This window comes from Balearica regulorum, chromosome 14 (genome assembly GCF_011004875.1).
Source record: "Balearica regulorum gibbericeps isolate bBalReg1 chromosome 14, bBalReg1.pri, whole genome shotgun sequence".
Lineage (NCBI taxonomy): Eukaryota > Metazoa > Chordata > Aves > Gruiformes > Gruidae > Balearica > Balearica regulorum.
This window is the reverse complement of record NC_046197.1, coordinates 3,489,933-3,505,148: the sequence shown is the minus strand read 5'-3', so window position 1 is coordinate 3,505,148 and position 15,216 is coordinate 3,489,933. Positions and strand designations below refer to the sequence as shown.

Below are 15,216 nucleotides of genomic sequence, written 5' to 3'. Positions count from 1 at the left end.
ATTCCTGTTAAAGCATTTCTGAAGGGATGGAGTTTTATGTAGTCAGAATGGCCATTAATGGCTGTATTTTCATCACAGTCTTATCAGAAGTTTTATAGGATAGTTCTTGTAGCATCCACTGCTTTCACCATTCTTTTATAGGATGTATGTGTGGAAGAGGAAAGGCCAACTGAAAAAATACTTAATCTCAAACTAAATTTTTCTAATATGCACGGCATTTTAAGTCTTGTCAGCTGTGTTCTGCATCGTCGCAACAGTACAGTAGGTTCAAGGAGGGATAAACTGGGAAGTTACGTGAGGGTGAAGACAGACAAGAAGGAGAGATGGGATTGTGAAGGAGCTAGTAGGGTTGCAGTGGATGACAAGATTTTGGAGAAGGACTAAGACTTAAGGTCACAGCCTGTCTCCTTAGGTTTTGTTCTACTCAGCCTATTGCACCGTGGTACTGACTTTCAAAGGCACAGACTATTCCTCTGACTCTATGGAGTTCTCTATCTTGTTGCTCCTACTTCCTCCCCAAACACCCACATCACGTATTCTTACATCTCTTGGCCCACTGGGAAGTGGATCAAGGCCAGGACTCTTCAGGGAAGGAGTAAGGCACTGTACCCAAAACCAATAGTAGTGCTCTCCTTCCACTGGTCATCTCTTTGAGCAGTAGCTGCCTACCTGCCTTGATCCTTCCATGTATAGGTAAGAGGAAGGGAGATATTTACTGGACTAGTTTTAATTCCATCTGCTCCTTGAGCCCGTCCTGGGCATTTGGCTAAAAACGTATTTATTTTGGCTGCAAACACCTTTCCTTTTCTTCACTTACTCTTTGTGAGCCTCTTCTGGTTTCTTTCAACTATTCAATTATCAAATTCATGTGGAAGTGATTTATCACGAGGTGAACTTACAAAATGTTTACCTAACTATTTAGTTTTTTTGGTCATGATAAAATAACTGAAACATGAATAAAAGATGAGTATCCAAACATTGCTGTTGGATTATTTTTGCCTTTTTACTGCTGTAATTTCACTATGCTGAATGCACATATACATACATATAAATAGAGAGATTTTCCATGTGACAATGTTTGAGTAATACATAAGTATAGAAGGTCTGGATCTCTGAATATTTTTCTGAACACTCATAGTGATATGACTCCATGAATCATAGCAAAGTAAAACTTGGCACTTTTATTCACGACAGTATGTGCGTTTTTTTAACTATTCACCTTTGTCCAGCTCTAATGAAAAGTATATATCCAATCACTGTCACTGAGCCACAGAGAGCTTTCATTGTAAATGATGATAATCTACAAGAAATAATTAAAACATGACTGTACAAAGCTTTCTTGCCAACAAATCGGTATCTTCGTTATTACTGAAACTTAAGTACCACTTAAGGAAGAGATTTTCAAACTCTTTTTAGGGGATTTAGATGCTCGGTTTTCTTGCACTGTAATGGGAATTGGATAGCACACAACTTAAGCAACTTTGAAAGTTTTGTTTAAAATGTCTGATTTTTTTTTTTATCTTTACTATTTTTATAATGCAAGTATATTTGTAATATCCTTAACTTGAGTCCAAGACTGTACAAGGTCCAGGCTTTCCAATTCATGTCATCCTTATGTAAGCTTAAAAGGTTTTCATGCTCTGCTTTAATTATTTAAAAACAAAACAAATAGTAAAAACCCCCAACCAAACAACACACAAACCCACCACAGCCGAACGTGCTGATTTACAGCAGTCGGCATCTCTTCTGCCTGGTAGCAACTTAACTTTTGCACCTGCTGCTTTGTCATTTTACCAGCTCTCCTGTGCGCGTGAGGTACAGTAACCTGTGCACGTGCAGGTAGCGTGGTGGTCTGGAGTTCCTCAGCTTTATGGTGATAAGGAACCTGCCAATTACATTTCAGAGAAGGGGTTTAAGGCCTCCCGGAAAGAGGAGGGATGAATTCTTTGGGCGCTTACAAACGGCCTGGAAGCAGTATTTGGCATGCGTGTGAGACCAACTGGATTTTCTCTCTTCACACAGTATATACTCACTCTTCAGCACTCCCTTTTCTGTCCCGACTATGCTTTGCTTTTGCTTTTCTACCTTGCATCCCTGATTCTGTCTCCTTTAAAATTTTCCTTTTTAAATTGCCCTGTGAGTTTTTCAGTTCTCTCTTTTTGGCTGGGCATTCCACGCCTATGCTCCAGCAGTATCATTTCCCAGCCGCTGCTGCTCTAAGAACTGCTGCATCGTGTAAGAAGGGTTGTCCTTTGCTGTGCACCACACAGATCATTTAAGAGCAGTGTGATGCAGCCCATGTATCTGAAGAGGTCTTTCTCCAAATCATAAACTGAAGACAGGAAATCAAGGACAGTAGAATGCTGTTTTGTGGGGGAGAGAAAGGTCACGAAATGGATTTAAGAGGCTGGAAGTGGGTATCTTTGCCTTGATTCCTTCCCAGCCCCAAGTATCATAATGACTTGATACATGCAAAGAATTTTGATTATTCTGTGGATGATATGGTAACCCTTTTCCCAGAGAATTGTAAATTGGTGTATATAATCATTGTTTACCTTTCCTTTTTAGATTTTAGGTTAAAAATACAAAGCCTCTGCAAATAATACTTTGAAGTCACTGTATTAAGGGAAGAGCTGTTTGGTGTGCTGATGGAACTGCATTAGTAATCGGTCGTGGTGACAGACAAAGTCTCGTAGCAAGCTGGAGGGTTCGGAGGTTGGAAAGCTGGGAAGCTGCTTTGGTGCAGGTCTGAGAAGCAAAAGTTTTATTCTTGTCTTCTTACTAAAGGCAAACTAAGAGGAAATATTTGAAAGCACTGGCTTCTTAATGGTGTTTCATTGAAATTCTTTAAATTCTCATAGCTTTTCAGCATGGGTCAGTGTTACTGTTGCTCTTTTGGTTTTGTGTTTGTAGATCAGTATTTTGTCACTGGTATTGTTACCAAAATTGGAAATATTCTGCTGTTTTTTTATTTCCGCGTTTTGTACTTGCCTTTAAAATGTGTTCAGTGCTCATCTGCCGTAGATGTTTTGGTGAATTTGGCATTGATGGGGCTTTTGATGAAGCTCTTATTTTCCATGACTCGTCTGAAACTTTATGATTGGTTCCTTTGACTCTGTTTCATTCAGTTCATATTTTAAATCAATAAGCCACTTGAGAGAGAAAGAGGCAAGGACACTAGCACTTGGATTTAAGTGCTGTCTTGCCATGATTTCTCCGAGAGCTGTAAATTTTTTTCTCCTCTTTCATTCCTTGACTTCTCTTCCTTACATAGTGGAAAACTGCTTTTTATATTATGAGATTCCTCTCTAGATCTTTACAAATTTTCTCAGAGACTTATTAATGTTTTGTAGATGTTTCTTAAAATGTTACATTTTATATATCTTTCATTTTCCCTGATATTGATAAGACAGAAACAGAAATGGGAGTTGATACAATTATAATTGAAATTTTTCAGCCTCTGCTCACTCATGAGTACTTTCTAGCTTTTATATCATTATTCTATCATTCAGCATCCAAATACAACCGTGAACTGGAAGAACAGATGTGCACGAAAGTACCCTGAATGTTGGCTGGATAGCCTTCCTTACACAGTTTTAATTTTCTCTTCAAGCTGTCACTGTGACTTCTTGTTTTTCTTTAAACATCTTACGTCTGGCTACTGAAGAACAAAGATTTTGCTCTTTTGCAAAATAGCCTTTTTATGATTTTGATATTGATGTCAAATCTGGGTAGTGCAAATTCATTTTTATTGCTTTGTATGGTATATACTTGTTAAGGATTTAGTGCAACTATAAACATCTCCAGGACTCCCCATAGTAGGGATAAACTGTGAATTATGGACTTGCTAGAATGGGCTATTTCTTTAAGGCAATCTGAACCTCTGTAGCTCTTCATAGAGATTTTATGAAGTAAATCAATGTTTGTTTGCAAATCTAAATTGAGGAGTACAGCTTTGGTAATTGCATTGTTATTTGCCTTTTCCTGAGCAAATAATACTAAACAGTTAGATGCTTTAAACTGCATTTTTGAGTTTATAACTTCCTGAAAAACAGATTTAGTTTATGTGGTGTAGTACATTCCTTAGCCTGTGAATATGTAAAAGCAATAATCAATGCTGATTTTAAGGCATTTAACATCTCTTCTTCAAGTTATATTCCCAAAGTTGAAATCCTGTTGCCTCATGGCGTAAAAAGCTGGTACTGATTATGCCTCTTACATCGTGGTCTTTCATCAATAGATCTGATAGCTTAAAGTCAGAATCATTATGCATATTCTACAGACAAGGAAACTGAGGTTTACAAACTTGAAATTATTTATTCTTGATTACCTGGCAGTTTGAGATACACCCCAGCAATTTGATACTGTGATCAGGAATAGATGCGGTGCTTCTGAGCCGGGAAGTCGTGCTGCCTTTTTATTCAAAGGGCTATGTTTCAAAAGCTTGTGATGGCCTGACTTTTATTTCTCCAGATGAATCAAATACCGGAAACTCAACTGTGAATCTCCCATGCAGCATTATCTTCCTCGAGGAAGGGGGCATTTGACTTTCTTTGGGGTTTTTGAGCAATTGAGAGCGATGGTGGATGTTCCCGAAGAGTAGGGCACAGTACTTACCTTCAAAAAAGGGAGCTAAGAGGAAACAACTTGTCATAGGCCAATCAACCTACCTTGGATTCTCAAAGGAGTTCTAGAAAAAGTTACTAGTAGTCAGTCTATAATTAAGTGATAAATGCATTTGGGCTGCTTGGGGGAGGGAGGGTAATTTCTTCTTGGACTCACTGGCTGGAGTTTGCAACAGAAACAGAAAGTATCAGACAGTCGGACTTCAGTACGATTGTTGACACTGGCCTACCTGGCATTCCCCTAAGCAAGCTAGGCACTGAGAGACTGCAAGATCAGTGACTCTTAACTTACTGTTGTAACCACTCCTCGTTTGAAAAGAAAAATTGCGTTCCTCCATGCAAGTCCATCAAGGACTGGAACAGGCTGCCCAGCGAAGTGCTTGATTCACCATCCCTGGAGGTATTTAAGACGTGTAGACGTGGCGCTTAGGGACATGGTTTAGTGGTGGGTTTGGCCATGTTGGGTTAACAGTTGGACTTGATGATCTTAAAGGTCTTTTCCAACCAAAACGATTCTGTGATTCCACTTCACTGGCTTCAGTTTACCCCTTTCATCTGAAGGCAAATGCCACCTTTTCACCTCCTGGTCAATCCAGTAGACGAACACGACAAATTCCATCCCAAGTCAGTTGGGTGTCTGCACCAACCTGCACACAGTGCGGAAGAATCCGCAGAGGGTCCTGGCTCTGTGCTCCATGACTCAGGCTTAACCTATGGAAGGTAGCAGAGCAAGCGTTAGCTGCGTGATTGCACTGAAAGGCTAACTATAAGAGTTTGCTGTCAAGAATGGTAAGTTGTTTTATGTGGTGTTCCCCAAGGATTGATAATAGGTCTTGTGTTATCCTATATCATAATTTATGCATTGGTTCATTAAACAGAGTATGCTTCCTAAATGCTTATGTCTGAGAGGGATTGCAATTAGGGAAACGCAGCATTCCCTATGTATCTTGACTTTAGTTAAGTGTTTGGTGTAGGGAAGAGGAAAAATAAGGGTTAGTACAAGAACTGCAAGGTAGAGTTTCACTGGGAATTGGGCGTATCAGTAGCTTTGTGATTCAGCCCTTAGTTTTTCTGTGCCCCATTTCTCCTATGGAAATTTTCCTAGGGAATTTATAGCAATTTGTTTTTATCTTGTGAAAAATTGGGCAGATAAATACTACAGAATTGAAGTGGCCAGATATTGTGTGGAAAAGTGAGTAAGATAGATACAAGTAGGGGTAAGCTTCAGAAAATTTATTTCATTATGACAGATGATGGATTTTTTTAAAATGAATGTATTTGTTACAATATTACAAAAATGTTTGAATCCCTTGTTCAGGAAAAAGACATGGCATGTTTTTATAGCATTTTCTGTCTCATAAATGGAAAATCCTAGGATGTATCACAGAAATATATTCATAGCTATTCTGAGCTTTTCCACCGCATTTCTCAAAAAGAGGAAAATGTGTTATAAAATCTGACTCTTTTGTTATCTTTATTCTAGTGTTACAAATCTTAAATACCGAGGAAGATGTGAGCCCGTGATTTCAAGAACTCTCCAGTTTCTAAACGACCTTTCTGTTGGATATCCTTTTATTGTTTATGGCATAACATATTATTTGAAAATAATAAGGTAAAAATTAATACGGGACTTTTGTTGGTTTGTATGCCACATTTTTAAACCAATTAGGATATTAATATTTCTTCTTTTTGGTTTATCTTTTTCTATGCATAGTTTTTAAAAGGTGTGCTTAGTTCCACCTACTTCTTATCAACAAAAGAAAAATCATATAACTAGTTGTTTGTGGTCATCTGTCCTCTTCCTAATCTTCTTGAAGTCAGTACCATTGATGAGCTCGGCAATATTGAGAACAGGATTGGTTCTACTTTGAGGATGAGCCAACTAAGAGATGAAGCATGATTTAGATTTTAAACACAGGCCTCCTCACATGTTTTATCGTTGCCTGACTCCAAGTTCCTCGCTGTGTCAGTGTCATCATTACTACTGATAAAGCTGCCATGACTTTTCATGTGGATTTTTGTTTGGGTTCAAGTATTTTTGTGAAATTCCTACCCAAATCAAGGAAACTAACTTGCTATCTGTTGCAGACTTTTTGTATCTTGTTCTAATATTCACTTACTTATCATAAGTTGGAGAAGAATGTTTGCTCTTTGAATTTTCAGTCAATCGGGCAAGAAGATTTAAAAAAAGTAGTAGCTGTTTTTGATGTGACACAATATTTAATGGTATACAACAGATAATAAACCACCAGGGCTCATGAAAACATTCAATATTGAAATCCTTCACTATTTTAAAATAAAAACAACTTTTCAGTCATTTTCTAGAGGAGAAGGCACCTGGAATATGACAATTGGTATCATTTTATTTCTCCATAGAACTCTAATCGTATAAGAAGAATTTTAATATATTTCCTAGGGTTGAAAGATGAGTGTGTGTTTTCACATTCCATAAGTGAATTTTGTTTAATGCAAATCATACAATGTGTACTTCTGTATGTTTACTTGAAATACCATTAAGCAGCTAACTCGATATTTTAAATATGCATCTGTTTATGTTCTCGTGGCATCACAGAAATAGGACTGAAAAAGATTTGAAAGTGAAACATTATTAAAGAATTTGACAAAACCAGAAGGGGAGACATTTATTTCATTAATAAGATTTATGAAGGGACTAATGAGCTCTCTCCTTGTTTATATCGTATACTTATTGGCCAGTAGGGTTCAAAACACTTTCAAAATAACCAAGAAATTTAACATAGTGCACCTAACTTAAAATGCTTGCCTGTTTATTTACGTACGTCTATGAGGCTTATTATTTCAGCAAGTATTACTGCTAAAGCCAACAAGCATCTAGCATTTCATATTGTCTTCTGGAGGCTTTCAAAGGCATGTATTCACATGGTTGCTCTCAAAAATGAGGCTCAGTAGAAACTATTGGTGCAAATAATACTTTACAAAGCTGAAATGTCTGGATAGTTGTAGTTTTCGAATGACTCAAATTATATTTGCAGTAAATGAGCTTCTGCTCATGAAATAGATATAATATTATAAAGACCTAGAAAGGATGAAAAAAGCAGATATTGAATAACCTAAGTTCTCCTGAGGAGAACAACTGTGATGAAATTGTGGGTTTTTTTCTTTGCAGAAACTTGCTAACTGTTGCAAGAGCAGTTTCAGACCCCTGTGCATAGTTCAGATGTAAAGCAGCGCTGCCTTCGTAAATACACATCTTAAACCTCAGTGTGAAACGTTTAAAGACTAGTAAAAAGAGAGATTAACTAAAGACATAAATACCAAAAATTTATTCAATTACTTTTCGATGGAAATACTTCAAACAAAAATTCTGAGAACAGTAGCTTTTCTGCTTAGATGGGTGGGGTTGTACAAAGACGATTTTAATGCTGGTTCACTTCACCGTGATGTTGTATTAGTTAAGTTTAAAATTGTGTTCCCTGGCAAACCATAAAAGATTTCAAAAGTATTAGACACCCACTTTTGTGCTGGAATTTAATATGCAACTTTTTATTGGAAAATAATCGTCCTTGTCTGGCAAAATCCACCATGCAATATTTCTGTTAGTAGGCATAATGCAATAAAGACAGGGAGGGCTATTTATCACTACAAATTTTGAGGATTTCAGGATTCTTTTTATTATTTTAATATATTTCTTTGGTATTAAATCAGAAAAATGATAAATTACACCTGTCGAGGCTGTTTTTTCCTTTTTCCCAGAAAATGATGTACAACCCAATTTCACTGGTCATTTTGGCTTTTAAAGATATGTATTTTTTTCCTATAAAAAACTCTACCAATAGTTTTTTTTTAATAATAATACTGAAGTACTTTTTATTTCAAACATATGAAGTAGTTTATAACTACTTCCTGGCATTGCAAACTTTGGCCTTTTCACATTATATTAGGGGTTTTTTAAAAGGCATTAAGTATATATTGCTTTGAAAGAAATAGCGTATTGTTAAGATGCTGGATCCAGTGGATCAATTTTCAGTATTTGATATAGATTAAATTGTGGCTAGCCTGAAAGGTTAAGATAATAATTTATTTAATTTTAGTACTTTCCTGTACGTCAGTCAGCTTCTACACGGTCTTAGAAATTGGTATTTTTCTTTTTTTATGTGTATAATAGTCCTTTTCTAAAGAATAATCTACAATTAAAAGCAAACTGTAATTCCAGCGACTGAACTATATAACGGGAAAAAGAAGAAAGAACATAAGACAGTATTAACAACAAAGGCAACAAATGATTGGAGCTGGTGTCGTGGTTTACATTACTTTCACAATTATTCCAGGTTTGCATATTTCGAAATATATTAGCCCAATTTGATTTCAAAGCTCAGTTATTTGAATTATAAATCATTATGTCCCTCCTAGCTGATCAGTCGTGAAATATCTTTGAATTCATTTACATAATGGAATATGTTAGTCATTCCTTTATGTCTTTGAAGCCATAGTGCTCCCTCATGCATGTTTAGTTCTTTCTAATAATTAACTTTTCCACTGTATTTTTTTGTAGCAAAATAACTACAGTTTCATTGTTATTTTGTACAATAACTGGGGGTAAAATGTTTATAGTCTCTCAAAAATTCTTTATCCATGTCTTTGTTAGCCTTATGTTATGAAAGGCTCTCCCTTGTAACAGGGAGGGAGGAACCACAACTACGTAGCTTTGCAAGATAAACCCGGGTAATGCTATGTTAAATATCGTAGATTGACAGAGGAACGTCATCCTAAAACTAGATGAGGAGATTTTTCCAATAGCAGCTATAAAACCTGTTCTTACACTTTCAACTGTTTAAAAAGAATTTAATCCATTTAAAGTGAAAAGGGAAATTGTTTATTCCCATAAAAGTAATCAAACTCTTCAATCAATTATGTGCAGGAATGGCAGTGTTCAGTAAACTGAGTCCTGTTTTTATAATAGTCATTGTAGAATGTACAAGCCCATAAGTCATGTCATTCCTGAAAAAGCGTATTAATATACGAGGGTATCACAAAGCCTTTTCTATCCCCATTTCACAGATGCTGAACTGAGACTGTGGAATTTGACTGACTTGCTAAGAGTCATACAGCAGTTTTATCTCAAATGAAGGAGAAGCAGGAGTCAGAAAGTCCAGGCCGTTGCTTTGGCCACTCTCTCGCTCCTTGTTTGCAAACATCCCTCACGGCAGCGGCTACCTCTGTACAAAAGCTCACAAAGATGTCAGCGTAGCTCTTCTTGGAATACGCAGTGTTATCTCCTTTGCCCAACCCCACATGTTTGAATCATCTGAGACAGGGAATTAGCGTGTCCTCACGCTGTTAAAGATGTTCATAACTCATGCAGATAGGGTAGGATTCAAGTCGTGAAACAAGTCTTAACCATCTGAACTTTAAGGGCTTCTATAATGTAGTTTTTGCAAACTCAACTTTTGATTTCATGTGACTTCTCATGCTTTTATTTATTACACTTCATCAAGTATAACTGCTTAGTAAGTGATGCTAGAACATGTGATCTGTAGAATATATACAGTCCAGGAAATATATTGCTTCTGCGTCATTTAGTGTGCATCTCCCTGGGAGCCTTTGCAGGTGCGGACTCGAGCTTATCCTGCTGGGCCAGGAGCTTCAGCTCCGGAGTCGCGTAGCTTTGCTAGCGCAATGCGTAGAGCTGAGCAGAGCAGAAGACCTTCCGCATGGCCCTGCATCGAGCGTGGTGCCTGCGGCCGAGGCTGTACTACTGTTGTGACCTGCCATCTGGACTGGCACTGGCGTGAATTTAGCCAGTTGGTGGAGTGGGGGGAGATTCATGCTTAGAGTTAGTCAGTCAGATTGGCTTTGTATTCTATAAAGTTGAAGAAACCGGGGTTCCTGTGGAAGTATCCCTAGATGGATCCAAACTTCCCAGCTGTACCACCTTGTTAGGGACTCTGAGACCTTGTATGTTCTTAAGAAATTTCCATTCAGTTCTTGTACATCTGAAAATACTTTGGTTAAGTGTAAGATGCAGTTTTATCTGTAGTAACTGAAACAAATTACGTGTGACTTTTGACAGGTCTGGAAGATCACCTCTGTGATTTTGAGGCTATTACTTCAGAGCTGCTTAGGGCTGCTGCCAGTCCTGTTGCCAAGTGCCAGTCATCTTCAACGCAGGCAGTGGCAAAAACACTTTTTTTTTTTTTTTTTTTTAACATGCTGATACCATGGGTCTATCTGGGGAAAACCCAGCACCATTTATTACCAGAAACTCTCCGTTTAATTATAAAAGTCATTTAGTTCATTCGTCTCTTTTGTGACTAGAATATATGCCATGAAAAGTAATTGCTTTAATTAATAATAGATTATAGTCTTTAATGTTCTAAAGAGTATCTCCATGACATGTATTTCTAGATGAAATTCAGGTATTTTTTAATGTACATTTGTTGTTGTTTCAGTTAGGATTTTTTTTCTTACCAAAAATTGCTGGCAGTTTGTACAACCTGATAACATAATCATAATGCTGCGAGGCTGATTTTTCCTTAACACCTGCTACTTATAGTCTCCTGAAAAAGCTTGTGAAAATAGAGGCTGTGAAATTCATGCTTCAGAATCACACAGTAAGTTTCCTTACTATGTTAAAAACCATTGTGTGTAGTAAATTTTGTAGAACACTTAACTTTTCATACGCTTATGTTTCAACAGAGTAAGCACTTCCCTTTCTTGGGTGTCAGCGATAATTACAGCCTCAGTGACCTTAGGTGCCGGACAGTGTTCTACACTGCTCTCACTCGTCTTCTCATGGTAGATTTAGGTAAGGTCCTCCTCCATGTCCCTGAGGTCATGTCTTGTGTAATACTATGAAATTTTAAGGTTATTAAATTAATCAAACAGCAGTTTAATTGTACAGTAAATATGTTATAGTTGGTATTTAAATCACTGCCCATCAGCTTTTGAGATGTATGGCATGAAGCAATAACTCTGTATTTGTTTGTTGTCTTGTATTGGAGAAATAAACAAAAGTTATTTTTTGCACAGAAGAATTCCTTGTATTAAATATGAGGATTTACAACATTAAGAGCTTAAGTACTTTGAGTTTCCAGATGACATACTGATAATGCCAGAACCTTCCAGCTTCTAGTAGAAGGAAGTTTTTTTTATTTTACTTCCTCATGCAAGTTCCCAATATACAAGATTGTCCAAACTTTAATAAAAATATTGACAAGAGTTGTGCAGCTCAGCCAGAAATACTTAAAACATGCACTTGGGGTTACCTTTCGAGTTGTCCTTTGGAAATTAGGGAGGTTAGATGTGCGTAAAACCCAGTGCATGCATTAATAGCTGGATGTGATACAGGACTCGGCCAGCTTTGAATCCGGGCACTGTCCTTGGGACCGCTGATGGGCGCCTTCAGAAAATAAGACGGCAAGTTTTCTGTGTGCTCATTTCCAACCCTCATACAAGATCTTAACTAGACCACATGTGCAAAGAAAAGATTGACACAGACAGTCATAAGCCAGCTGTAGTTGTTACTCCCCTTGCTGATTATCAGTGCCTGAACAGTGCTGAAAACAGTTAACTTTGGGCAAGACCAAACCACGTTTATCAGCTTTTCCTTAATGGCAACTGTGAGCTGGACCTGCATTTACTTGCAGTTAAACTGCATTCGGTACTGGCTCAGTGTCCTATAGCATAAGCAATAGGTACATTTTCTAATATAAAATGGGTTACATATGCAGTTTCAGTAACTTTTCCTACGGGGCGGGGGGGGAGATTTGGTAAAAACAAAATCACAAGTGTTAAAAATTACATCTCAAAGTAGAGTTGTGTATCTTTGTCAGACAAAATGCAGACATTTATGACTGGTTACTAGCTGATAGAGGTCATCATGATTCTGCTGGATTAACAGCTCTACAAGATCTGAAATGGTTAGGAATATCTGGAAGAAGCATACATCAGTCTTGTGGCTGTTGTGGTTTGTGTTCCTACTGGAATAAATTTGTTTGGGGTTGAACTGATAGAAAAGCACATCTAGAGACACAAACAGGTACAAGTTGTGGTTTAGGATCCAAATTTAATAAGTATAATGTACACAAACTGTCCTTTCTATGTGTTTTTGTGCCAGCGTTAAATGGCAGTATTCTTATCTTGTGAATCAAAAGATATTTTCAAACTGTGCAAACTGGCATGTTTAGACAAAAAAGCATGGTACCCGTTGTCTTCTCTTGAGTTTTTTCCAAATTAAACGAGCTTTATATAAAATTTTTTATATGAATGATAAAAAATTTACGTGGAAACTAAAATCAAGATGAATTTTTATTGGTGAGGGTTGTTTTAAGTAATTGTTTGATGTAGAAATATTTTTGGAGATGAGTTGAATACAGTAAATTCAGAATATTTACATTTTAAACAATGTGCTGTTGGAGTGACTGGCAAAATTTAATTGCAGGAAAGAACACTTAATATATTAATTGGTATTTGTTTCTGTTGAATTACTTTAGCTTCATATGCATATAATTAGACTTTGAATTCCTTATGTGCCCCAGGTTGGGTTTTTAAGAATTTTATTGGCATTTAGAATTGCACCATTTTGTCCGAGATTCTTAGTCCAAGATTTCTAAAGTAAACTGAATATTTGTGTGAAGTATATAGGAACCAAAACTGATAGAACACCACCAGTAAAAGTTATGTTTAAATAAAAGTTTTTACTAGGATTAATATATCTTAGTCACTTTTTCTTCTGCACTACCAATAGGAGTAGAACTAAGCTGTAGCTAATACCTTCAGGAGCTGTTCAGCATGGTTTGTCGGCGTCCTGCACTTCCAGGTACGGGCAGTGATGCTCAGTGCCAAACCTCTCCGAGTGAAGCAGGTTTCCAACACTATTGCTGTAAGCCACATACAGATGTACTATAAGTTACAAGTGAGGCATCTCTTTTCTTTCAAAGGATGTAATAAGGATGTGTATGTGTAGTTTGAATTATAGAAAATGAACAATTTACCGTGGTAGGTTTGTTCAGGACAGTTTTTTCCTTTCCTTATTAATACTGTACTGTACTGTTCCTGGCTTGCACAGGAATGCAAAAGAAATGTATAGGTAATAATTTGTGTTGCTTTTCTAAAAGTTACAAATTATTTAATTAATAGGGCAATACTACGTAGAATTCTAATTGTATATTCTTTCTTGACTGCCTACACTGAAATTAAAACTGAAATAGCACATAAGATTTTCCCTTACCGCATTTCCAGAACTAGCCAGTTTGTCATTGAAGCGTTGGTCCCGATCAGTGCTGGATGTTCTGGTAGTTCTTTGGTCTTATCAACTTTTTTAACAAAGTATGCTTGAGATTCTGCCTTCAGGAAGGGTTCATCTTGAATTTGGATGTGTGCATAGCATCTTCATGGGTTGTCTTCTAATGATATGCAACACCCTGGATGAGAAGGAGTATTACTTTTAGTATGTTGTGGTACTTCAGGTTTCTCCCAAGAATTCTATATGTGGCAGTTGGGCCCTGAACTCTATAAATGGCAGTAGAGCTGTATCCAAGTGACTTCTGTTGGTCCGTGTGCTGGTGTGGGACAACACCAGCATGGGACTCTTTCTAAATGAGTGGTCTTTATTTATTAATTTTTTTTTTTGCTCTGAGGAAAATCTGATAAGCAATTAAAAGGAGAAAAGCATCTGGCTATGCAATGCATATAGAAATAGTTTAGCTCCTAGGAGAGTAAGAGGAAGTTGATGCTGGTCAAGCACAGAAACTAATACTGTATTGGAACTGCCTGAGGAGCTGGAGTTGGCAAAGGAAAGGAGATAGAAACAAAAAGCTGGATGAATAGTCTGGGGTTACTGTGAGTAATCGGAAGAGGACACAGGGGTCCAGAAATGACAAATAAAAAGACTGACTCTGGTTGAAAGGAGCAGAGAGAAGATGGCAGAGGAGGCAGGCAAAGATGGACAGGATTGGATTTTCCCAAAGTCCACCAGCTCCTGTTGCTGCCAGCAGTGGTTTGAAGTACAGCACACAGCATCTCACCCACTTTGGTTCTGCAGCAGGTGCAGGTCACAGACTGGGTCAGGGACTTGGCTAGTTTAACAAAGTCCTTGAGCATAGATTGCGATTTGAAGGCTCCGTAACTGTGGCTGACCAGTGCAACAGCAGTAAGTTATTGACAGCATTTGCTCTGCTTTTAAAAAAATTCTGGAAAACTGGGCACAAATACCGTGTGTTAGAGGGAAGCAGTTCAGGTCACAAAGCCAGGTATTCAGAACTGAGGAAATACCGTAACTGGGATTGTCTCTGCAACTTTCCTTTCCTCTCCATTGTAAATATTTACGTTGTTATGAGGCAGTTTTTATTGCAGGATCACGATTATTTCTGTCAGAGGATATTTGCCTCTTTCAGTTCAGTTGTGTCATCCTAGCTTAATAAGAAGCTACTATTTTGATTTTTATTTTTTTCTGTGTTGACCTCTGGAATTATGTGTTAGTCCGCGCTTTGCTTTCTGTTGTGACTGTTTTATTCTTCCTGGCCTTTTTTTCTTCTTGGCCTTTTCTGTCATTCTTACTGGTGTACTGGAGCGAGTATTTTGGTCTCCGCAGTATCCCTAGAGATAAGAGGCT

The 15,216-nt window shown here is 37.5% G+C and overlaps 1 protein-coding gene across 3 annotated transcripts in view; it reads left to right on the top strand.

The window, feature by feature from the left end:
• Window positions 1–15,216, top strand: part of RANBP17 (RAN binding protein 17) — a 159,023-nt gene that overhangs the window by 84,283 nt on the left and 59,524 nt on the right. For 2 of the 3 annotated variants that reach the window (XM_075766417.1, XM_075766415.1), the window contains exons 16-18: window positions 6,109–6,182; window positions 11,145–11,215; window positions 11,301–11,409. In XM_075766417.1, coding sequence (XP_075622532.1) covers window positions 6,109–6,182; window positions 11,145–11,215; window positions 11,301–11,409 — 254 coding nt within the window. Of the gene's footprint in view, window positions 1–6,108; window positions 6,190–11,144; window positions 11,216–11,300; window positions 11,410–15,216 lie in introns of all 3 variants that reach the window. The other variant, XM_075766414.1, reaches the window with a different exon arrangement.